The 27,429-nt window shown below is 30.4% G+C and overlaps 1 protein-coding gene across 1 annotated transcript in view; it reads right to left on the bottom strand.

Annotated features, from left to right (window-relative positions):
• LOC114735203 (TMV resistance protein N-like) overlaps positions 1–26,937 on the bottom strand; it is a gene marked incomplete at its 3' end in the record, with an annotated part of 28,172 nt that extends 1,235 nt beyond the window's left edge. Inside the window, exons 1-4 of the mRNA XM_028922879.1 lie at positions 26,901–26,937; positions 23,324–23,876; positions 20,275–20,476; positions 19,906–20,197 (exon numbers count right to left, since the gene is read on the bottom strand). Coding sequence (XP_028778712.1) covers positions 19,906–20,197; positions 20,275–20,476; positions 23,324–23,835 — 1,006 coding nt within the window. The remainder of the gene's footprint in view (positions 1–19,905; positions 20,198–20,274; positions 20,477–23,323; positions 23,877–26,900) is intronic.
• Positions 26,938–27,429: the final 492 nt, after the last annotated feature.

The raw sequence follows: 27,429 nt of genomic DNA, 5'->3' as shown, positions 1-27,429 counted from the left end.
CAGTTAAGCCGTTCATCATTGAAAATTTGATCCCCCCCCCCCCGGGGGTTAAGAGATCAAAATGGATGCCTTTCAATTTTCCTTACGTTGCCACAGTGGAAGGGGTCCTCACAATCTTAAATGATCTCGCACACAAAACATAAATGGACTTTTAATTTCAAGCTATACGAAATCTCCGGGAAATAAAAAAATGAAAAAGAAAATTTATGGTTAAGACACTTCATATATTACGGAGAAAATAATTAAATAGTGGGCTATAGGGGATTTTATTATTGAAATATATTTTCGTAAAATTAACTAACTGCAGTTAGGGGAAACGCTTATAGAAGTTTCAAATAAATAATAGAAAATTCACAACGAAGGGCGAGTGATATATTATGATTGTTAGTTATAATAAAAAAGGAACGAAAAAAAAAAGAGTTTTTATATTAGGTATGGAACACAATTGATTACGCCGTTAAAAGATTTAAAAAGAAATAAAAGTTTGATTGGTATTTTGTTGATGAGTAAGTTTAAATTGCAGAGTGACAACTGCTAGGTGAAGGGATATAAAAGTGCCACCAAATCCAGGAACCTTAAAAATAAATTTTGGGTCAGGTCAAAGATTTTTTTTTTTTTCTTGACTCAGATAGAAGTTCTTCAATATAATTGTTTCATGGTAATAATTTTCTCATGATAATATATAAAAACATAAAATAAGCTATAAATGAATTATTATCCACGAGACATTATATTGCATGTAATTATTCCGAGGCTGGCAAACAAGCTCGAGGAAAGGAAAAGGAAGACAATAAAAATCCTGATAAACTATTTAAACCAAAATTAAAAAGATCATAGGGGGAAAATATAAAATGTAAATAAATATGGAAAATATGACTAAAAGATTGTTAAAAAAAAAATAACTTACTTGCCCCTGGTGTCCCAACCAGACAAGTTGCCAATTTCACACAAAGCATCTTTCCAATTCTGCACTTTGGTCCCATCTTCTATGAACTTCTTTTCATATGCAGCCAAGGATTTCCCAAAACTGTTTCGTTGGTGTCTTACATCGGCTGGATCAACATCATAGAAGACTGGAAAAACCTGTCGATTCAATGTTTTTCGGGATTCAAGGATCTTTTGAAGTTCATCCAAACACCATGTAGAATTTCCATAATCTTCGGAGATAACAACTACTGCACAGAGAGAATCCTGGATTGCTTGAAACAGATCTTGTTTTATGTCTCCCCCTCTCTCAAGATCTACATCATCTCTGAAAGTTTTGATCCCACTTCTATTGAAAGCTTCATCCAAGTGATCTGTAAACTTCAAGCGAGTGTCTTTTCCTGCAAAACTCAAGAAAACATGATATTTCCAGTTAGGAGTTGAATTAAAAGGATCAGAACTGGAAGAAGATTCTCCTCCGACAGTATATGCCATTGCAGGGGTCCAATCTTTTCGTTTTGGCCAAAGAGTAATCTGCAACAACATAATCATATCAGTAATAACGCAGGAAAACAAGAAAAGGAATCAGATGTATGAAATTAGAAATAGAGGAAAGCAGAGAGAGGCTTTTGTGCAGATCCATAAAAGTCATTGTGCAGAGATCGATACTGTACTGTTACGAAAGTTATTGAAGTTATTGAGCTTGCTTGCTTCTGGACACTCACTGCTACGATCTGAAGACCCCAAGCTACCATAAAACGAGAGATGTGGGCGAATAAAGAACCAATTAACCTTTTTCCTTTCTCTTTTCCTAACCTGCTTTTTCCATTGAGTTAAAAGCAAATACTTGCTTTAGTGTGGCTTCATGATTTTTCCTTCTTTTTTTACGAGCAATGTTCTCGTTTAATTTACAAGCCTATACAAATACTGGTGCTTCAAACATTTTCCCAAAAACAAAATAAAGAAGAAGCAACCAGTTAAATCTGGTATATATTTTTAACTTTTTTGGCCAAATTTTAAATTTTTAGTTCACAAAGCATCACCACATCATCTAACCGATATAACCAAAAAAGGGTGTTTTTTTATAAACAAATTTACTTGGACTTTATAAGATGTTGGAGAGAGAAACGAGGATTCCAATTTCAGAGATATTATATTACTGCTTATTTCCTTGTGTGAAAATTGAAATTCATTATTTTTTCTAAGGCAAAAATGGGAACAATCGTAAGGTTTCTTCTGAGGAAGAGCTCTCAAAAATATTTATCCGAAAAGCAAAGAAAAATTATTGATGGTAATATCGAGAAAGAGAGAAAACAAAGGTGAAATAAATTTGAATAAAGATAAAGTTGAATTTTTTAATATATAGTAAATTTAATGAGTTAACCACTGATCTTCTGAAGTTATTAGAAAATGGTTGAAAATAACTTATATTTTGTATGGGAACAGGAGGAAATACTTCTCTGATCATTTTCCATTACCATTATAAGTTGCCTCTGAACATTTCTAAGATGAATAAAAGGTAACTATAAGTCATTAAAATTATTTAAAAATAAAATAAATTTTCTATTTTACTCGTGTCTAAAGAAATTTTTTTAAAATTTATTACATTCTTTTTCGTAATTAATAGCTCTAATTCGGGGTAACATATTGACAGAATCTAATTAATATCCTATAGTGATTTATGATAAAGAAAAGACTATTTATCTCTTTTTAAAAGGTGTTTTATAATTAGGACCGGGAAGATTATACAGTATAATTCACGCACGCATAAATCAATAAAAAAAATCAATATGAAAGCATATTCTTGATGGCAAAAAATAAAAAATGGAAAATGAAAGATCACAACCCATTTCAGTGGACTTAAACCCTTCACAATATTCCAAAAAGCATAGCGTTCGCTCCACGCAGTAGGCTAAAGACTTGATTAAGAGGATTGATTCTGTGTGTTCGTGGGAAAAAATTGCTAAATTGATATATTAATTATAGTAGCCGAAAGCATTTTTCTTCAGTATCATAAAATATTTTGTGGTTTGATTTTGTCCTTAAATTATATTGGGTTAAGTTGCATCCAACACGCCGAAGTACTTTCTTAGGTGCATTCAACATCCTAAAATATTTTGTGATACATTAAATATTCTAAAGTATTTTTCAGATGCATCTAGCACTCCGAATTTTTTTTTTTTTGCCTTGGTGCTGGATGCACCCAAAAAAATATTTTAGAATGCTAGATGCACTAAAAAATACTTCAAGGTACTGAACACATTTAAAAAAAACTTCAAGATACTGGAATAAAAATATCTAAATATAAAATATATAAATGCGTTAAGATGCAATTTTAATCCTGATTTTATTTCTCAGATGCAATTTTGCTCCTGGTCTTTCAATGGTGCAATTTTGCCCTTGATCTTATTTTTTTAAGTGCAATTTCGTCTCTAATATTTTTTTTGGATGCAATTTTATCCCTAATCTTTGGTGCAATTTTGACCCTGATCTTTGGTGCAGATCTTTTTTTTTAAAGTACAATCTTATCCCTAATCTTTGGGTGCAAAAAAAAAAAGATCAGGATTAAAATTGCATCACTAAAAAGATCAGAGGTAAAGTTATACCTAAGAAATAAAATCAAGATCAAAATTACACCTTAACCCTATATAAATGAATATGAATATAGAATAGAATCTATTTTTATTTATTTATTATTAATTTTAATTATATTTCCAAAACAGCAATTTTAACTTTACCGTTAACTTCCCAAAAATTCAATAAGTAAAAATACATCTAACACCGTTGAGTTTCTTTTAGTAGCACTCAACACCTTAAAATAATATTTTTGGTGCAATTTTACTTTTAAAGTACTTTTTAATTAATTTTTACCACATTTTTCTCATATTTCTAATACTAGACTTCTATTTTATAGTATTTTTAAGAATTAAGTTTTTTAATTTTTGGTCATCATCTTAAATATTTTCTAAACATATCTTCTATGTTTTTAATCATAATTTTTAATTATTTTTGCATTGAAAATATGGAAGATAAATATTGAAAAAATTTAAGATGACTATTGAAAAATTGGGAAGTCTTTACTAAGCAATGAAAACAATTAAATATTATAGTTGAAAATATGAAAGATAAGTCTAAAAAAGTTTCAAGATGACAAATGAAAAAATTAAAAAACTCAGTACAAAAAATATGGAAAATTGATACTAAAGATGTGGAAAAGGAAAATAAGTGATAAAAAAAATTAATCTGAAAATATTTCCAAAGTAAAATTACGCTAAAAATTACTTTAAAATATTAAGTATTAGTGAAAAAAAAAACCTTATTCCTAAATACATGAAATTTGGATAAGATTTTCGGATATTGGAGCTCCGTTTCGCATGTGATTATGTACTGAAGCTCATTGTAAAGATAATGCATGGCATGCATGCTTCCCCGTTAAAGGGGAGGAAAAAGATAAGAAATTTTATTTTGCACAATTCAGAGTTCTTTAAATTAATTTATTAACGAACTTTTTTCTCTAAAAGGGGTTTACAAGTCGCACAAAAAAGTTACGACCAAATGACACATCCAAATTCAGCTGTTGATGCAAAGGAGTATTTTGGCTGTGAAACGTCTTTTTTTGTTTTTTTTTGAAAAAAATACCAAAGTCATCAATATCATAAATTTAACATCCTTTGTCATCCTTATTTATAATTAATTTTGTTCATTGTATATTATTTTAGATCCTGCATGGTTTTATTTCATAACTGGGTTCCTTTTATTTTCCCCCTTTCTGAAGTTTATTATGGTAAGTAATATAGATGATCATGTTGTTGAAAATCAGCATTGGGACCGACAAAGCAAGAGGTCAAAAACCTGCAATAATGGCATTTAGCGTCCTTGGGAGATTATATGGCATAAAGGAATATATTATGGTGAATATATTTTTCTTGAAAGTAACTGAAAGTCAGGATAAAGGTTTAGCAGAATTTTCGAATAATAATCGTATCCTATCAAAACAATAAATAAGTGACCAATGGTTTAAATGTATATGTATGATTTATATGTATCTAAACAAAAAACGAGAGGAAAGGAAAAATTCATTATAAAAATTTAAACCAAATTTTAAAAAAAATACTAATCCTAACTAAATCTTGAAAATATTATTAATTTCATATAAAACATTTCTATCACTTTGTACTTTCGTGCAAGTAAATGGTCCGGACTTGCTGAATGCCTAGCTAGAAATAAAAGACCGGTCAACCGGTGATAAACTTGTCATTTCATGCGCGGAGTTGAAAAATCTTAAATTTAGGGTGCTCATTACTCACAAGAAAAATCTTTAAGGACAAAATTACACAAAAAAATATTTTAGAATACTGAATACTGTTGAAATATATTTTAGAGCACCGGATAATCCACAATTTAGTTTAGAATATTAAACGTTATTGAAAACAATATTTTGCTGTATACATTTTTTTTAATAACATTTTGCTATATACATTTTAACCCTTAATTATTTGACCAAAAAATAGGAGTGATTTAAGATAGCGAATGCCGAGGGAAATTTTTTTTTCTTCCTAGAATTTGGAAAATTTCCTCAACCAATTAAGTATGTAATGAATTCTGTTGATTAGTTACTTTCCTATATGTTGCATATTCTTTTGGGTGTTCGCATGAAATTTAAGCTATACTTCGAATGACATAATTTTTTTTTAGAATGTGTTATTGAACATAGTCCTTCGATAATTAACTTTTAAATCATTTGTTATTGAACACAGTCTTTCAATAATTAATTTATAAATGATTTTGAGGTCAGAAGTCAAGAGGAAAAATGTTATATTTGATATAAAAAAATTCATCTTTGTCCAAAGCGTCATCTGCAACAAAATAATCATATAACTGATAGCCCAGGAAAACAAAGAAAAGGAATTAGAGGTATGAAATTAAAACTAGTGGGTAAAATAATCACATAAAGCTCATTATACAATTATTAATATATACTGTTACGAAAGTTGTTGAAACGGTCTTCTGCTTTCTCCTCGAAGCTCACCGCTTTGATGTGAAGGGATGTGGACGAAAGAACCACCAAAACCTATTTTCTTTATTTAACTTTCTTTTCTATTTGGCTTTGTGTAGTTGTAAAGTGAAAGGCAAAGGCCTACTTTAGCATGGCTTCATGACTTTTCTTTATTATTGACTAGCAATTTCTTCTTCTCAGGCGGTATCTTCTTTAAACGTCAAAACAGGATAGTTGTCTTCAGGTGGACGAGGGTTAATTAATCTAAATTATTGAAGGTTTTCGAGCTCCATTATTCTCTTCTTCATCCTCCTCCTTGGTTCTCACGTTTCACAACGAATATTACTTTTCCTAAATTAAATTAAACAAAATCCACTTCTAATCTAGTTCATGAGTCAGTAAATTAATAAAATTGTAAAAGTTTACCATAAAATAAGGTTAAATTAACGGATAATAAGATTGTGAATGTTTAGATAAATATATCTTGATATAAGCTCGATTTATAAAAATGATTAGATTGAATTAATGTGAAGACATAGATAAATAGGTTGTATTTAGTGAGCTTCGTTGATGGAAAATTAAGAGGAAAAGACTTAGTTATCTACAGAAAAATAAAGAAGAGCCATTTTTTACAATTGGTTTTCTAATTCATAAGGACAATATAATCATTCTATCAAATTACAAGTATATTCCTATTAGGTCGTGTTTGACTGAAATGGAATTTTCCTTATTCAGATGATTATTTAGAAATTTTTTAATTGGACAATCATTTTTCTGTCATTTTTTCTTTTTTATTTTTTGCTGACCATTATTACTCCTTAACATTTTGAGTTTTATTTTACTATATTATTACTTCCTTATCATTTCATTAGAACCAAGAAACTATAGTTAAATTATTCAAATTATTTGAAGATGAAATACATTTTTGATTTCACTCGCTCATATTAACATAGAAAATTTTCAAATTTGCATTACATTTTCTTTTATAGTTAATCACTTTAAATGTATACATAGTAATTGAAAAACTTAATCAATATCCTGTCAAGTGATTTATAAGTTATGACAAGGAAAACTTATTTCTCTTAAAGGGTGTGTTAGAATTAGGAGTGGTGGGACTAGGGAGGATGCATAGTTTAAAGATATACACACAAATAAATCACAACCCATTGCATGATCTAACGGGTTTAGCAGAGGTGGAAGATTTGGCAGTGACCTGACCTTTCCCAATATCCCAAATGTTAAGGTTTTAATTAAGAGCTGGGAAGAGAAAGTGGAGCTAGGAAAAGGGAAGCCGTGGAGAGAAAATTAAAAAAATAAAAAGCAAAAATATTTATTCCTCCTATCCTTAATCAAAAACATAATTGTTGAGTTAATCTTAATCCTAAATATAAGACTTGACATAATTGTTAGGCTAATCTTTGTTCTAAATATAAGACTTATTTATCATATTTAATATTTTTTTTAAATTATCATTATTGATACTCTCTCAACCATAATCAAGTAGGAAAAGAAAAAATAATATTAAGAAAGATGATTATAGTGTTTTAGAGAAAAAAATACCATATTTTTTTATAATTAAATAACTTACATAATTTTCTTAATTTAATCAGATTAATTAAATAAATTTTATATTAAAGACCGGAAGAGTTTAATAATAAGATGAAGGGGTGGTTGTTAGTGGAATATATATATTACACGCTCGTTTATTTAGAAGTGGCATAACCCCATATTTGGTAAGAGGAAAACCGATGATAGGAAATATGAGGAAAAATTTTAATGAGTTTGATTTAAAAAATTAGAAAAATGAGGTTATAAAATTTTAATAAAAAGAATAAGTAAAATAGAAGAGTAAGAAAAATTAATTAAAAGCTTTTAATCTTACTTTTTCAATTTTTTCAATCAAATTATTAAAATTTCCCTTCTCTTCTTCTCCCCACTATTTCCTTCACATCCTTAGAGTTTTTATAGATAACGAAGGAAAAGAAATGAGAGGGGAAGTTATATAACAACTTTTTTCAGGCAACTGAAAATTCTCTTTCTGCCATAGTCGTTCTTCCTAAAAATCATATGCAAATTCTACTTGGTGTTTGGATGAAATTCAAGAGATTATTAAATGTAAAAATAATTTGGGCCAACAGGTGTTTCCAATCTTTGATTTAAATCCTTCTAATGCAAGATATCAAGAAGGAAGTTATGGAAAAGCTTTAGCAAAACATGAAGAAAGTTCAAAAAAAGCAAAGACAAGGTTCAAAGATGGAGAGATGCTTTGTTGCAACTTGGCAAATTATCGGGTTGGGATACCAGCAGTTATTGGAAGAAAGATTTAAAAGCTAAACTTTATATATAATATTTTCTTTTGCCTCCGTGCTTTGCTGTAACCAACTTCAAACAATAGAGTAATAATACGGATTAATTAGAAGGAGAATATGTAACCCATGATTTATGAATCGTATCTAATATTTAATATTTTAACTAATGTTAATAACATTAAAATTGCGAATTCATCGGATAAAATGGGATTATTATATTTAATAAATTAAATGATTTAAAAAGGCTCAAATTATTGCTTCTTCATTTTAATTTTTGGGAAAATGACAAATAGAGACCCCTGAATTACCAAAATTACAAGAAGATCACCTGAATAAGCTAAATTACTAAGAAGGACCTGGTCTCAAATTGTAATTATGAAATCAGGCTAAAAAGACAGAAATGCCCTTCTTCTCTTTCTTCCATCACCCCATCTCTTTTTCTTTCCTTCTTCTCTTTTTCTCCGTCTTCGTCCTTTTCTCCCTCTTCATCTCCCTCTCTCTCTTCTTCCTTCTATTCCTCTCCCTCTCAAAAACATTCATCTCCCACCTATGCATTTATCAATATGATTAAGGTTGTGGCCATTCCCATCGATTCCTATTACAAAAAATATGGTGACCCATCGTTAATGGTGGTTAGCAGAAGTAATCAGATTCAAGTTAATAGCAATAGTATTCTGGAGATGGTATACATAATCAATATTGGAGAGGATGAGACTCAAGCTACCTAAGACACTACAGGTATATATACTTCATGATTGGCGTGGCATCATCTTGGTGAGTTGTAGTGTGGTCACTGGGTTATATGGTGGAAGAGAATGAAACGTGAAGTTAATGATGGAAAATGTTAGTTGGAGGATGTTATAATTAGTTTGAGATACACTTGTAACTGAATCTTGTAAAAACTAGTTGTTGTCAAAACACCTTTGGTTTTTTGTTATTTAACTTACTATTGTTGTAATTTTACTTAGTAGTGTTGTAGCTACAGATTGTTTAGTTTGATCACAGCAACATCACATGATAATATGAAAATGTTAGTATTTTGTTTATGGACAGAGCAATGTTAACATTTAGTAGTTATAGTTGTTAATGGTATCAATATAGATCCATTTAATGTTCTGAATTCATGACAAACCTTCTCATTGACTTATAATTTCACTTACCACAGTTGTTATTTGGTTTTCCACTCTTGTCAATTTATTTTCATAACTTGTCATTCGCCTTACTCAACTTGTCATAAATTACTTATCAGAACTTATCATCTGCTAAAGAAATATGAAAATCCTGTCATTTGAAAAGAGAAAATTAAATTTTTATGAATTGCTTATCAGAAGTTGTCATTCACCTTACTAAACTTGTCATTCATCTTACTCAACTTGTCATTTGCCAAGAACGTTTAGCAAGATGTATGACAACTTCTGATAAGCAACTCATAAAAATTTAAGATTCTGAGTTAAAATGACAATTTGCACAATTCCTTGGCGAATGACAATTTTAGTTTTATTTAGCAGATGACAAGTTCTAATAAACAATTTATGACAAGTTTAGTTAGGCAAATAACAATTTTAGTAAGGCAAATGACAACTTCTAATAAGCATTTCATCCAAATTTAATTTTCTCTGTTCAAATGACAGAATTTCCAGATTTCTTTAGTAGATGACGAGTTCAGTAAAGTAAATGATAGAATTTTTGTGTTTCTGTCACTGCATTTCTGTCACCACATTTTTACTTAAGTAGACAATATTAAATAGCTCTACATTATTACAATATAGAACTGATTAACAAAAAATATTAACATTCCTCTACACAATATAAAAAGACCATCATTATCAGATTGTCATGTGTTTCTATCACTGCATTATTGTCATAATAGTTAAAAGTCTGCATTAACAACACTAGCAAGCAAAATTATAACAATAGTGATCATTATACTCCCTCCAATATATTTAACTCCCCCTTCATCACTTGCTTCAGAATGTCCACCAACATGGACGTAATGTAACAAATTCTATGTTTTTATCATTGCATTTCTATCATCACAAGATGATTGTTTTTGACTTTAGAAAATCACAACTTAAGTATAATATATGACAAGTTAAGTATATCAAATTATAACTTCATTTATTTCCAAATTTCTTTGGCGAATGACAAGTTGAGTAAGACGAATGACAAGTTTAGTAAGATGAATAACAACTTATGATAAACAATTTATAAAAATTTAATTTTCTCTTTTCAAATGACAGAATTTTCATATTTCTTTAGCAGATAACAGAATTTATGACAAGTTGAGTAAGGCGAACGACAAGTTATGAAAATTAATTGACAAGAGTGGAAAGCCAAATAACAACTGTGGTAAATGAAATTATAAGTCAGTGAGGAGGTCAGCCATGAATTTTAGAACATTAAATGGATCTACATTGATACCATTTACAATTATAAATACTAAATGTTAACATTACTCTACCTATAAACAAAATACCAACATTTTTCATATTGTCATGCCATGTTGCTGTGATCAAACTAACCAATCTGTAGTTACAACACTACTAAGTAAAGTTACAACAATAGTAAGTCAAATAACAAAAAATCATAGGGGTTTTGACAGCAACCAGCAACTCTAAATCAAATGAGGAGATTATCGATTCCCAGATACAAGTAAACAAAAGAAAGACAGTATTCACCCAGACCATCTTCAAAATCTTTAAAATATTCAAACCAACGAACCCTGTAGCTTCTATCAACAGCTTAGAGAACTCATCCTTCTTCTTCTGTGCTAACAGAGAAAACGATCCATAAGGTTGACCGCCATTATTCAACAAAAAGATCGCAATTACTCCCTGTTTCAGAATTGCAGAAAACTGTCCCCAGTCTTCCATTCCTCTATCACCGACCACCTTCCTGTCTCCACCCTCCAATATCCTATGCAAGGAGTTGCGAAAGCCCTCTTCGCCTCTCACGAGACGATTCGCCATGGAGGAGACCCAACGAAGACGCCGCTTCGACCCAAGGAAGAAAGAGAAAGAAGAAGAGAGGGAGAGAAAGTCCAATGAGAAGAAGGAAAGAAGAGGTCTCTTGCCAGTGTCTGCTTTCGTTATTGAATTTGAGTAACTGAAGGGTGTTTTAGTCTTTTAGGTGTGATTTGCTAATTGCAATTTGAGACCAAGTCCCTCTTAGTAATTTGACTTATTCAGGTGACTTTCTTGTAATTTTGGTAATTCAAGGGTCTTTATTTGTCATTTTTCCTTAATTTTTTCACATTATCATATTCCAAATTTCTCTCATATTTTCCAATTAAATTTCAATTATTTTTTCAGAGAAACTAAAATTTTATTTATAATAAATTTCCTATTATGTTATATACACAAAAAAACAAATAGAATAAGTAACCAATAGATGAGCCACTTAATTGCTCATCGTAAACCAAATGGCTTCCACCAATTTCATGTGCGTGCGTGCAAGCCTGCATAAATATATTTATATATTCTTATTGCAATTTGATTTCATCATAAAAGTATAACTCATGCCAAACATATGTTTATGTTTGCCTAACTATGAACTACTTATCTCTTCTTCTTGAACTATTTATTATTTATTTGTTCTTTTCTGCTTCTTGAGATAATCCTATCCCTATGATAGACTTTTTTTTGTTTTTTTTGGTTTTAGTATAAACACAGCTAAATTTGCGAACAAATTGCTCACGCACAAGGAGGCGTGTCTTTTTATTTCACTTTAGTTTTAAATGCTCTGTTTCTTTGCAAGTGATACGTCAATATGTGATATACCAAAATATTCTATTCCCATTTGATATCATCAATATTAAATCAATTTACCTAATTTGTTTAGCCAAGTCGTATAGTTTTATGTACTAACTTAAACTTGTAATTTTGCATGGAACTTGGATACTATTCTCTTTCAAAATTGGAAACAGGGGAGGGAGTTTTCAGCTAAATTGAAGGTTTCCAAGCTTCAATCTATTTCATAACTCTGGTTCTTTTTATTTATTGGTTCTTTTCGTTGTCCTCTTTTTTCTAGTTTATTATGGTAAGTAATATGATTATGTTATTGACACCTGTGTTTGCCGCAGGTATATGAGAGGAATGATTCATGTTGCTTACAATTTATTCACTGTTCTCGTGAAATCCACATTCAAATGCCTTTCAGCAAAATAAAACTTTATGATGGCATGCAGGTGAAACACTTCATACGTCATTGTTTTCTTGCATATTTGTATTGATACCGATACAATTGTTTTGTGAGACTAATTCTCCTACATTTTTATTCATTTGATCAGCTTATGAAGAAGTTGAAGTTTATTGATCTAAGCAATTCCAAACATTTGGTTGAAACCCCAGACTTCTCAGAAGTTCCGAACCTCGAAAAATTGAATCTTGAAGGGTTCTTATCTCTCATTACGGTTCATCATTCACTTGGAGAGTTGAAAAAGCTTGTTGAAGTGAACTTGTGTTGTACCATCTTCAAATCGTTCCAAAAACATTGGACACGAACTCTTTGATAAAGTTAGATATTAGTTGGTGTGATAAACTTTCAACTCTTCCACAATTTGGGGAATGTATGAAAAAATTAACAGTGCTTGATGCAAGGAAAACTGCTATAACCAAACTTCCAGAATCACTTGGATTCTTGTCTGGTCTTAGAGATTTGAATCTAAGAGGCCCCCGAAAACTTGTTCTTCAAATGTCTAGCTTTAATCCAACATCATTAACCACGTTAGACTTGAGCTACTGTGGCATTAGTGATGGATCAATTCCTGATGATTTAGGTAGTTTGTCATCATTAATTACTTTACGCCTGGAAGGAAATGATTTTGCTAATTTACCCATTGGTTGCTTCTCAAATCTTTTTCAACTACTTCATCTTTATTTGAAAAACTGTGAGAGGCTTAAGTTGCTGCCAAAACTCCCACCAAGGTTAATTCAATTATATGCAACTGGTTGTGACTCAATGGAGCCTTTATCATTAGATGGAATGTGGAATCTACTTTCATCACTTGACCATGAGGTATGTTTAACTATAACTGATAAATATATCAATTTATTTATCCTTTTCTTTTAACTACATACATATAACATGATTTTTTATTCCTTGTTTTCGTATCGCTATCAAACTAATTATGAGAAAAGAATGCTCCAGTCGATTCAGGTATAAATGTTTGTGATGTCTTCCTTTGTATTCTTCATTCCCATTTTTAAAGCAATTACTGGCAATTAAAGTTATATTAATTTTGTTACAGTCGAGATATGCACCTGAGGCAGATTTTCTTGCAATAATGCCAAAATCTGAGATACCATCATGGTTTCCAAATAGGGGTACTATTCCTTCAGATGAAAGTGGTACTTCGAAATATGAATTAGTGGTGGACGTCCCTCCATATTTCCGTGCAAGTAAATGGTCTGGACTTGCTGTATGCCTAGAGATAAAAGACAGGTCAACCTATGATGAACTTATCATTTCATGGAGTTGTAAAGCTCGTGAAGATTATTATATTTGCAAGGAATGGGAGAATGAAATTTCACTTATGTACAGCTGGCGGCCTCACCTCTGCCTAATGCTTTTGGATTTCAATGAGAAAACATGTTGGCAACATTTAAGAGGAAATGGTAACTGTCTTCACATCAAACTTAGCGTCACTTGTCAATATTCTAAAAGCCCACGATTAAAATGTGGGTAACGGGTGCTATCTAAAGACTCGGGCAATCCCATCATTGATTTCAACAAGTTAACACAAGCAGAGGTTGGTCCTTCTGATATTAATTTTAATTAATCTTTCTCAACCATTTGATAACTGAGTTTTTAACTTGTGATGAGTATTAATTTGATGCACGTAATCTGATATGACTATTTACTTTTGTCATTGTGATGCCCCTGTTGTTTTTTAACTGTAATTCCATACTCCGTAATTTTTGAAGGTATCTGGTGCGATAACCATATTTATCACTTTGATTGTGTTGTTCCTTTAATTTGTTGGTTCAGCATAACTCTTGTCCTGAGCTGCCACCTCTAAGACACGGTAATTTCCATGGTAGAACCCATGGAAGAAGGAATGTCAGTAGCAGCAGTAACCGTGATAGACAGAACCAACGAAGGAGGGATCCATTATTGTTAGCTTGGTGGCCAATCTAATCTTCCAGTTGAAACATTATGAGCAGAATAGTAGGAGGGATAATAGAGGATTGTCATTTGATCACCGATGCTTCAGGATAAGTATAGTCTGCCTATCTAATAACGTTATTGATGAGTGATATGAAAAGTGAGTGGAAACACTTGTGTAATTAAAATGTGTGTGTGTGTGTGGGTGTGAAATTAATTAAAATATATATGTCAAAGCTGAGTGAAACGAATTAGATACTATACTCAGTGGATTGTCGCAGTTGATATAATTTTGATGAGGAGAACTTGAGTTTATTATTATTATTCCCTTCATTATGATGATGATTAGCGGTCTTTTTAGTTCGTGTCATTATGAATTAGCTTCGCAGAACTAGCTAGTGGACATATGCAAATGAAATCTATATTTTTGTTGGAGATAATTATGATTGACCTAGCCAAATTTTTGTTTTAACAGCATAGATAATTTTAAACTTCCTTCACTTTTCTTACAAATCTTACTTAACCAATTAATCCTTCATTTATTGGTTATTTTGGTGGTTCAGATGAAATTTAAGTAATCTACTAAGAACAGTTCAATCTCTTATTTGAATTGGTTAAGGAATTTACTTTTGGTTAAATTAATCTAACATTTTTTAGATTTTTTGTCTATTTAGATGTAGTAAGTTCTTTGTTAACTTTTGTAAACAAAGAACTACCTCCAGTCCTAAATATAAAAGCTAGTTGACTAATTTGATGAGATTAAGAAAATAAGTTAACTTAGTAATTTGTAATAAATAAGGGTTATCTTTCCTAAAATATCCTTACTAATCAAATATGTTGGCTATAACTAACTACCATTATTAGAAGGATTATTTTAGGAAAAAAATGCATAAATATGATAGACAAAGTAGATTGAAGTCTTATATTTAAGACCAAAATAAAAGTCAAATGAGATCTTACATTAAGGATTTGAGGTAGTATTAATTAACTAGTGCTTGTATTTTATTCATCTATTATTATTTTTTCTTTTCCCTATATGCATATATATATATATTAAAAAAGTTGTCTAAGCAAACGTATGCATCTGCAAAAGTGTTGAAATCTCTTCAAGGAAAATTAAATTAATTGTTGGGTTAAAATACATTCAGCATCATAAAATTTTCATTCAACAACCTAAATTATTTTTTCAGTATCACTAAGAATCTTAATTTTTTAGTAATATTTAGTGTATTCAACATCTTAAAATATTTTGAATGTTGTTGAAAAAAATATTTTGTTAGATTTAACCCTTAATTATTTTGAAAAATTTCCTCCACCAATTAAGTATGTCTAGAATTCTCTTGATTGATTACTGTCCCTAAAGTTGTTTATTCTTTTGGTTGTTTGCAAGAAATTTAGGCAACATATCGAATTACATAAATATTTTAGAATGTGAAATTGAAAATCATCTTTTCAACGATTAATTTATAAATGATTTTGAGGTCAAAAGTCCTCGTCTTGGTCAAACAAATGAATTGCTTCAGCGAACTTGCCAAGCACTCTTCTAGGAAGCTTGACGTCGTCAGTATCAAGAGAAGGAAGTTGGCTGAAATGATTGAGATGGCACCACTCTTGTATCTCTTCTTTACACATCACTCCCCACCCACATCCCTTTGTTTCACTGTGATCAAGAATAGAATTTTATTTATGATATACTTCCTATTATATTATATACACAATAAACAAATAGAACAAGTAATCAATAGGTGAGCCACTTAATTACTCATCGTAAACTAAATGGCTTCCACCAATTTTATGTGCATGCATACATACATAAATATATTTATATATTCTTATTGTAATTTGATTTCATCATAAAAATATAATTCATGCCAAACATATGTTTATGTTTGTCTAACTATGAGCTACTTATCTCTTCTTCTTGAACTGTTTATTATTTATTTGTTCTTTTCTTCTTCCTGAAATAAACATATCCATATGATAGAATTTTTCTTCTTTTTTTTTGGGTTTTAATATCAACACATAATTAATTTTGCGAACAAATTGCTCATGCACATTGAGGCGTGTCTTTTTACTTCACTTTATTTTTAAATACTCTGTTGCATTGAGGCGTGTCTTTTTACTTCACTTTATTTTTAAATACTCTGTTTCTTTGCAAGTGATACATCAACACGTTATATACCAAAATATTTTATTGCCATTTGATATGATCAATATTAAATCAATTTATCTAATTTGTCTAGCCAAGTCATATATTTTTATGTACTAACTTAAATTTGTAGTTATGCATGGAACTTGGATCCTATTCTCTTTCAAAATTGGAAATAGGGGAGGGTGTTTCCAGCCAAATTGAAAATTTCCAAGCTTCATTCTGTTTCGTAAATCTGGTTCTTTTTATTGTCCTCTTTTTTCTAGTTTATTATGGTAAGTGATATGATTATGTTATTGACACTTGTGTTTGCATTCCCACAAGTATATGAGAGGAATGATTCATGCATGTCGCTTACAATTTAGTTACTGTTCTCATGAAATCCATTGCTACCTCATCGTGTAAAGCACATGGAGCTTGACATATTCTTTTTTATAGAGAAAATGATTTTCTTTACTGGTGAATTGTCACTTTCGATTTGTGTTGACGAAAATAACAAAAGATTTAAATTTTACCGAAATGCAATGGTATATCACTTCATTAAATGCCTTTATTCATGTTAACAAGCGCTCAGTTTTCATTTATGATGATGTAATTAATTAAATTCCGTTTCTTTCTGAAAACCTCATCAAATGACAAAATTTTTTGAAACAAAGACAAATATCCTGGAGTGACAACTATCATATTAGAATGGAAGGAGCAGGAAGACGATGAGTCATTGTTACCTATTCTCGTCCATTTTTCTCTGGTTCTTGAATCAGCGAGTCAAAAACCACTCCCCCAAAAAGAACTCTACAAGTGCTCTCAGCGGAAGCTTGACCTCATCAGAAGAAGCAAGCTTGGGTTGGTTGGCTTGGTTGAAGAAACCATTTAGATGGCGCCAATCTTGTATCTCTTCTTTACGTATCACTCTCCACCCACATTCCTCTGCTTCCCAATAATCTTGATCAAGTGATGCAAAAGAAAATAGAATGTGAAGGGAATTGTTAAGAGCTCTTAGGTGCCGCCAACATGTTTCCTCATTTAATTCCAACACCATTATTATGCACTGCTCTCCGCGAATGGGATAAGGAATAGCACACTCCCACTCTTCGAGTATATAATCATCATCACCTTCTGCAGCTTTAACACTCCAACCAACGTCCCAAGAACCATCATTGTAACTTGACATACGGAAGCACACAACAATTCCGCACCATTCACTGTCACGAAAATATGGAGGCATGTCCACTTCAATCTTATATTTCCTATTCCGCTTATCCAAAGGGCAATATTCTCTCTTTAGAAACCATGATGGTATTTTGTATCCTGGAAGACTTGCACAGAAATCTCTGGAAGGCCATTTAACTCCCTGCAAACATATCAAATAATATGTTATTAATATTAATTACCCATGAAGGGAGCATATATGTGAAAAAAAAAAAAACACAAAAATAAGACACACGTACCTCATATAGCACAGAAGGAACAGCTTCCAGCCCATCTTCATCCCAATCATCATCGATAGTTTGGCCACGACACTGAAATAAAAAATTAGTCATGTTATGTAATTGCAGTTTTAAGGGGGAAAAATACACATTAGAGGTTGTAGGAAGAGAAACGCATACCTCATGGTTAAGTGAAGCAACCAAATCCCATAATTGTTGATCTGATGATAATGGTTTCATTAAATCACAACCGGCGGCGTGTAATCGAATTAATCGCGGTGGGAGCCTTGGCAACGACTTAAGCCTTTTGCAGTAATTCAATGAAAGGAAGACAAGTCGAGAAAGACTAGACAAGTCAGGTAGATTCTCAAAATCATTAAAGCTTAGATCCAATACAGTGAGCAATGATAAACTGTCAAAATCAGGAATCGATCCATCATCTAAGCCACACTGGCTTAAATATAACTCTGTTAAGGACCTTATATTCCAGCCGGAAATTTGGTGACTTATGTGAGTCTTCAACAACTTGTCAAGATTTTCAATTTTACAACCGCTCAAATTTAAATATTCAAGACCCGTCAAGGATCCAATTGATTCAGGAAGTCTAGTTATAGAAGTAGCATTCACATTAAGATATGATAGTTTTTTCATACCTTCTCCAAACTCCGGGAGCTTTGCAACTTCTTCACACCCCCTAAGGTTTAACTTCACCAAAGAATTTGTTTCCAATTTTTCTGGTAGGATTTCAAGGTTTGAACAATGATTCATGTCCACCTTAACAAGCTTTTTCAATTGTCCAAGGGAGGAATGAACCTTGACAAGAGATGTGCATCCACCAAGACATAAATGTTCTAAATTTGGAGCACCTGAGAAGTCTGGAGTTTCAGTCAAATTGATAGAGTCTTCCAATACGATAGATTTCAACTTTGTCATGCGCTAGAATCAAACAAAAGATGGTAGAGTCAGTCTAACTAAGCAGTACATCAATAAAACATGAACACAAAGATATAATTTTAAGATAAACAATCATGCATGAAGCATCAATCTTACCTGTTTGTTGTTCCAAAGTTGTTTTATTTTGCTAAATGACATATCCATTTCAACAAGTCCATTCAATTGAGTTTCAAGTGGAAGAGCTTCCAAAGGAGAAAATGGCCAAAAAACAACTTTTAATGCACCAGCCAAAAATTTCCATTCACTTGGGAAGATGAACGGATTGTTACGTGTCGTACATAAGAAGAGCCTAAGGTTACTCATCTTTGAAAAAGCTTCAGGATGTACTTCTATTTTATCGTGCCCGTACCGAAACCAACCTTGCAATTGCATAGAAATAGCTTCTATTGCGTCAGATCCCTAAAAAAATGTCATTTGCAAGAAAAATAACATGAGAATGATAAGAAAATAAAGAACATTAAAAACATTAAATGTATGTCAAGAAAATGAGATATTTAGAAAATATGGCACTCACCTTGTTATTTTCCAATACTTCCTTAATTTCCTCAAACTCCCACAACCTGCTACGCTTGCCAACATTCTTGGGAGATTCTTGCTTAACTATATTCCTACCCAAATCCTGAAGTAAATCATGCATCTCTAATTTGCCGCCTTTTGTTTCAACTACTAAAGTTCTTTCAATCAAGACCTCTATTTCAATGATTGGGTTAAGACCACAACTTTTCAAAATTCGAATCACTTTTTTTTTCCGCCAACCCTTGAATAAACAAGCAATATCTAAAAATATTGCCTGTTGTTGCTCATCCAATCCATCATAACTTATTTTAAGTACTTGATAAATATCTTTATCAATATAACTTTTCTTTAATTTATCTAAAGTATCTATCCACTCATTTTTTTCTTCCGTGAAGAAAAGAACCCAAAACTTTAAGTGCCAAAGGAAGACCAGCTGCATGTTCAACTACAGATTTAGATAACTTCAATAATCCTCATCAGGAGGATGGCCTTTGTTGAATGCTTTGTTTGAAAAGAGTTCAAGAGATTCATCTTTCTTCATGGTTTTCATCTCATATATTCTTTGCTCATCTACTCCACATGAGGTGAGCAAGTGCTTATCTCTTGTTGTAAAAATTATTCTGCTTCCTTTACCAAACCAATCTGGACTTTCGGCCAAATTAGTTAATTGATCCTCATTATCTACATCATCAATGACTAGAAGAACCTTTTTACTGCAGAGAAGCTTTCTTATCATCTTCATTCCTTCGTATTCATCATCATCTTGTCTTTTATTTGGAGATGAGAAAGAAGCTTTTTTGCAAAGAGACGACGTTGCCTTCTTTTTGAATGTTTCTCTAACATTTTCAAGAAAGCAACACACTTCAAACTCGTGGGATAGTTTTTAAAAACAACTCTAGCAAGAGTTGTTTTACCCACCCCGCCCATACCCCATATCCCTACAAAACGTCTGTCATCCAACCCAATCTCCAAGAGAGACATTATATCACGTGCTCTTGACTCAATCCCAACTAGATTGTCAACATGAGATGGTAATTTAGGAATTATGTAAGCCCGTACATCTGTGACTATTTTTTCTATAAGATCTGCTTCAGGCCTATCCAAAAAAATATATACAAAATTGTTTAACGAGTTATATAGTCACAATAAATTAAAATAATAATAAATGTGACTTTTCACGTATATTGTTTACTAAAGCTACAATACATTTTTTGATATAACAGTAAATTTTTGAGCATCTAAGAGTTGATCGTTCTGCTCATTAAAATTAGAAATGTGATCATTTTACCCAAAAGACAATCGAATTATTCATAATTTTGTTGTGTCTGTATTCATCAACGTATTAATTATCAATGTGCACTGTCATTCGGTTCATCCATTCATCATTTAATAATTTGATTTTTCTCTTAAAAGATCAAAATGAATGCCTTCCAATTTTCTGTTGTCACAATGGAAATAGCGCTCCTCACAAACTTAAATGATATTGTTCACAAATAAAGGGACTTCTAATATAAAGTCAAAAAAAAAATCTTCATAAAGAAAACAAATGAAAAAGAAAACTTATCATTAGGAAACTTCATATATTACCGAGAAGATAATTAAATAGTGCGCTGCAGGGAATTTCACTATAGAGAATATATTTCTCATAAAAATAACTGAAAGTTAGGGGAAATGCTTATAGAAATTTCAAATAAACAATAGAAAAAATTACACTAAGAACGATGACTGATAATTATTGTTGGGTTTGATTAAATTTATAATTTTGAAGGACTGAAATGTTAGCAGCGTGGTATTAGGGATTTGGGTGCCCAATTTTGCTATAAATATTACAGGTGTTTAGGGGGAAGAAAAAAAAATTGTATATTAGGCATGGAATAACACAATTGGGGTGTTCAACTCGTCCTATCCTATTCTAAAACCTTTTTTCAAAAAATTATTTATTAATAATTATTATTAGATTATTCAAATCACTTATTAATAATAATTATTTTTTGTCTTGATTTTCACTTTTAACTTGTAATGTTACCTCCACAAAATCTTCTTTCTCAATAAAATAATTTATAAAGTCATTATATAATTTTTTTTACAGTTTTTTTTGCCGTATTGTTTTTATACCTTTATTACATTATATAATTGAGCTTTCTGTATAATATTTTTTATAATGCTTTCATCTTTAGAAGCTTAACGAAAAAGCAAACATTGTAACATAAAAATATTCAACCCCAGAATTACAATAGTTAAAAAAAAACAAAAGAAAAGAAATGGGACGTCCCATACTATCTCAATCCCACAAGACATAGGACGTCCATCCCTGTTCCCAAGCCTGTCCCGATCCCATTTCATGAGCAGTTCTAAACGCAATTGATTATGTTGTTGATGAATAGATTTAAATTTCAGAGTGACAACTATAGGGGAAGGGATATGAAAGTGCCACCAGTTTTTATAACGATAAGAAAGTTAGTTAGTTTATTTTGTTCGTTCAATATAATTATAGTTTTTATGGTGCCTGAAAATAAATTTTGAGCTTTTGGCCAAAAACGTAAATTTTGAACAAGGTTCTTCAACATAATTTTCTCATCCTCATGTATGTAAGCTATAAAAGAATTATTATATATAACGTAAATGCATGTAAACGAATATTACTTATAATCAATACATTAAAAATTAATTAAAATTAACACAATCAGTAATCCATACTTCAATGAACCAATTATACAACGTTTGTTGAAGTATAACATAATAAATATATTGGCAAAAGGCTTAAAGTATATATTTACTTCTTTAAGTTTATTTCAAGTTTCAGTTTAGTATTACAAGTTTAAAATGTGTATTTTTTGTCCATTAAATTTAATACTGTTAACCTTGTTAACATAAAATGCTAACTCAACAGTTTCAAAATGATGATTCAGCATTTAAATATTGACATATTAATTTTTAATTTAAAATATGTAAATTAAAAAATATTTATAATAAAACCTAATTAAAGATGCCTTCAAACATAATTATTTCCTGTGATCAAATTTTCTAACATAGTTCTATAAGATTTACTTTTAAATTTTCATAAAATTATTAATCTAAAAATATCTTAAATTACAACTTATTAATTTTTATGTAGCTTTTTAAATTATGATATTAGAGTTAGTATAAAAGTTAACACTAATCTTTAAAATAATTATAACTTTTCAATTTAAATTTTAAGATTAATTAGATAATGTTTTCCACGATAAAAAGTAAGGAAAATTTTTTTTATTTCATAATTATAAAATTGCAAAATGATTGATAAAAATAAATTTTTATTTTAAATATTATTTAGATATTTTAAATTAAAAATTAATATGCCAGCATTTCAAAACTATGTTATTATTTTAAAATGATTGAGTTAATATTTTTTATTAGTGTTAAGTTCAAAGGACTAAAATTTTTTCTGTCAAGCAAATGATTAAAATTAATTTTATTAAGGAGAGTAAAGTGAAACTTGATGTAAATTTAAGAAATTTGAGAAATCTATACTTTATTATTAATGGAAGATTATCATCTGTGGGGTTCGCATTTGGTGCTCATAACCTAATGAGCAATCTGAACCGTCCAGATTTAATCTGGATGGTTCAGATTTAATATTTTTAAATAATTATTTTAAAATAAAAAAATTATATTTTTAAAGAATGATAGTTAAGAGATTATCTTTATTTTTTATCCTATACCTATTAAAATAATTATTTTAAAAAAATAAAAATAAAATTAAAATCAAATATGGACCGTCCATATCTGATCTGGACGATAATGAGCACCCAATGCAAATCCATCATCTGTGCCGATAATGGATGCTACTTTCATGTTATCATCATCTCTGCCTAAAATGATTATACACAATTTAAACCAAAACGAATCTGTGCCTCAAATAAATATAGAAAATATGATTAAACGATTGTAAAAGAAAACTTACCTGCCCCTAGTGTCCCAACCAGACAAGTTGGCAATTTCACACAATGCACTTCTCCAAGTCTGCACTTTCACATTGTCCTCTCTGAATCTGTCTTCATGTTCATCCATGGCTTCCCGAAAGCGTTTTCGTTGGTGTCTTACATCGGCTGGATCAACATCATAGAATATGGGAAAAACCCGTCGATCCAATATTTTTGAAGCTTCAAGGATCTTTTGAAGCTCCTCTAAACACCACGTAGATTTTGCATAATTTTCAGAGACAACAACAACTGCACAGAGAGAATCCTCGATTGCTTGAAACAAATCTTGTTTTATAACTCCCCCTCTCTCAAGATCTTTATCATCCTTAAACGTTTTGATGCCACTTCTTTCCAAAGCTTTATCTAAGTGATCCAGAAACTTCAAGCGAATGTCTTTCCCTCTAAAACTCAAGAACACATCATATTTCCAGTTATGAGTTGAATTACAAGGATCAGAGCTGGAAGAAGATTCTCCTCTAGCACCATGTGCCATTGCAGGGTTCAGTCTTTTCGTTTTGACCAAAGAGTAACAATCTGTAACAACATATAATCATATTAGGAAAACAAGAAAATGAATCAAAGGTATGAAATTAAAACGAGCGGGGTAAAATAAAGAGAAGTTTTTGTGCAGATATATAAAACTTATTATGCAGAGATCCATACTGCTTAGACAGTTGTTGAAGCAATCTCACTTTCTTGTCCACACTCACTGCTTTGATCTACAGAAGTCGAACTGCAATAAAAGGAGAGATGTGGAGGACGAAAGAACCAACCTTTTTCCATTCTCTTTGCCCAACTTTCTACTGCCATTGACTGAAAAGCAAATACTGACTTTAGTAGCGGGATGAGCTTTAATTCTTTAATTCTTTATCTTTTATTTTCACATGCTATGAGAAATATTGTGAAGCTATATTTTCTGCATGTGTGAAATTCTCTTTACATCTGATTATATTATTACTTTCTTGGTTAAGAGGATTGCTTGATGTGTTTGTAGAAGCTAAATTGATATATTAATTATAAACTTTAAATAATTAATTTGTAAATAATAAAAAATTAGTTAAAATAATAATTAGATTAGAAATATATTTTATTTTTAAATATGTCATCTTGTAATGATTGAAAAAAAGAATGAAATACTACCAGTTGTCTATAAACGAGGTTTTATAAATATGATAGGAGGTAGTATAATGTATGAGGATTGTTATGAGAGAGGATATGATAAAAGAAAAAAATTATTAAAGACAAAATTAAAAATTATTAGATTTAAGAACAAATGTAATTTAAAGCTTGTAAAATGAATTATATTTATTTAAAAATTTAAAATTTAAAACCAAGTCTAGCAGTCAATTTAAAGGGGAAAATGGAATCATCCGTGACACTTTATTTTTTTCACATGCTTTTGGAATCCCAAAAAGGCAAAAGTGTCAGCTAAAGGAGACAGAGGAAGAGACAGGGGAGACAGAGGAAGAGATAGGGGAGCCAACTTGAAAGGGTGTTTAGATATCCTAAAAAACAGTTCTGAGGTATTTTTCTGCAAATCAAAATAAATTATTTCACATGTTTACCTCGTAGACTTTAAAATCATTTCTGAAACCATAGTTTGATTTTCATTCAAACACTTCGGAAATTTAGATTTTTTGAATAGCTTTTTCCACATTCCCACGGTAATAATTAGAGAAGTTACATATATACAGACGTGTAGAGCTGAACTACGCCAACTAATGGGCAGTTATATGACTGAACCGATTTTTTTTTATGTAAAAAAAAAATTAAAGTAAAATTTTTTAATTTTTTAATTTTATTCCTATTTAATATGTATTATATCTTATATAAATAAAACTAATACAATAATAAATAAATGATGAAATTATACGTTGATACAAAAAAAAATTATCAATATCCTATAAATAATACTAAAAAATATTGTTTCTTTTTACCTTATAAATAGGATCAGATGAGTATTATTAATGATAGTTTATGATAAAAAAATGTCATGATTTTAAACTTTAGAAATAAATCTGTGAGAGAAAAAACTTTCAAGTATTCAAAATCCAAATCTTGTAAGTAAAAACTTTTAAGTGACATTTAAAATAGTTTATAAACAGTTTTTTTAGTCATGATTTATGACGTATGATTATAAAAAAAAATTTATCTCAACTTATTTAAAATATCTTTATAAATATTTTTAATCTAAACGGCTCTAAATTTTTATCTTAATCCAAAAAGGAAATTTCGACTAACGAGGGGAGACGCATTGACCCCAGCTTTTCAAGAGTGGCATAAGTCTTGCTGGCAGATTTAGTTTCGGTAATAAAGCATTGTTATTGTGCATTATATGGATCTAATTTAATGAGATGGTTTGGGTTTAATTTTATTTGAACATTATAGTTAAAAATTTTACCTTTAGACTATTGAAATTGTGTTTTAACTATAGATTTCGCCCCACCATGAATACCATAGCGCAATGAGTACGAAATCCGATTGAGTCCAATGTATTATTGCTTCCGGTTTTAATTGTGAGATTTTATTCATATTATATAAATAAGATTTTATAATTAAGACTGAAAGTAGTATTGTGATATATACTAATTCTTAATATAAAACTTAAATAATTAATTAAAAATTAATAAAAAAATTTAGTTAAATTAGTTATTTATAACAAATAGACTTTACTAAATTACTCTCTTTAAACATGTATATTGGAATTATTTCTTAGTAAAAACTCTACAATAAATAGAAATATTTTTGGAAAAAATATCAATGAGAGAACACCTCAACCTTATTTATTAGGAAGAATTATTATGAGATCTCAAAGATAGAATTTAATTATCAAAAAATCTCAATAAGAATTTGTCATTACATGTTCTTTAATTGTCAACAAACTTTATAATAATTAAATCCGATCATATTACAATTCCCCCTATTTATTATCCTTATTCCTTTTTGTTTAAATCTAAAGATAAGTCTTGCTAATATTTATTAACTCTTTATATGACAAATTTAGGAGTAAAATTGCAGCTTTAACCTAAAAAGAAATGCCCGAGATTATCGGAGTATGTAGGTTCTAACCCAAAACAATTTAGCAATGGATTAGGCCCGCTATAGGATATAATTACTATTAAGAGAGTATTAACAAGAATAGAAAATAAAACTAAGATAATGAGGTTTTTCTTGAGTCATTGGGTTTAGACATTATTTTGAATATTTTTAATCATTTTAAAAATGTCGGCAACATGCTATAGGGTGGTAGTCTCGTTGGTGCACGCTAACCATATGGAAAGTATTATGGTATTTTAGTAAACTTTGAGCCATATAGCCAAATCTAATAAGGGTTGTAGAAGAGTATAAATTAATATGATATTGAAATTTGGTATAGTTAATGAAGATAATATTAGAAATTACTTGAATTTTATAACAAATTTAATACTTTTAACTGTTTTTAGTAACATCTTATAATAAGGATCAAAGGGAATATAATATTTCTCTAGATTTATTTATTAGCCACTTTCAATATGTTTTATCTAAACAAAAAAATTCTTATTTCGCAGAGATCCATACTGCTTAGAAAGTTGTTGAAGCAATCTTGCTTTCTTCTCCACATGCGTTGTTGTGATCTACAGACGCCGACCTGCAATAAAAGTAGAGACATTGACTGAGAGGGTGTTTGTATCTACAAATAAAGATAAATTCCTCTGTATGTTTATTTTGTATACCGTAAAATCACCCTACGAGAGGTAAAGACTTACTTTAGTGAGGCTTCGTTACTTTTCCTTCTTATTTACTTACAAGCCTCTACAAATATGTGTGCTTCAAACATTTTACCGAAAAAAATTTAGTACACTTTCAAATTTTTATTTCACAAATCATCACATTATCTAACCGACATTGCAAAAAGAGATTGCCCCGCGTGAATTAGCAGGAAGGGCTCTCCTTCCCATAACTGTCGGTTGTGGGTCCCTCCCCAATCCCTGTGTTCCTTTGTCTCTTTCTTTGATTTTTTTTTTTTTAATTACTTCTTTCCCAAACGGCCAAACATATGAAATTTAGATGAGGCTTCATGACTTTTCCTTCTTATTTACGACCAATG

This window comes from Neltuma alba, unplaced genomic scaffold (genome assembly GCF_004799145.2).
Source record: "Neltuma alba isolate B1F8T4 unplaced genomic scaffold, ASM479914v2 tig00013182_pilon, whole genome shotgun sequence".
Classification (NCBI taxonomy): domain Eukaryota; kingdom Viridiplantae; phylum Streptophyta; class Magnoliopsida; order Fabales; family Fabaceae; genus Neltuma; species Neltuma alba.
This window is presented reverse-complemented; position numbering and strand designations above follow the sequence as displayed.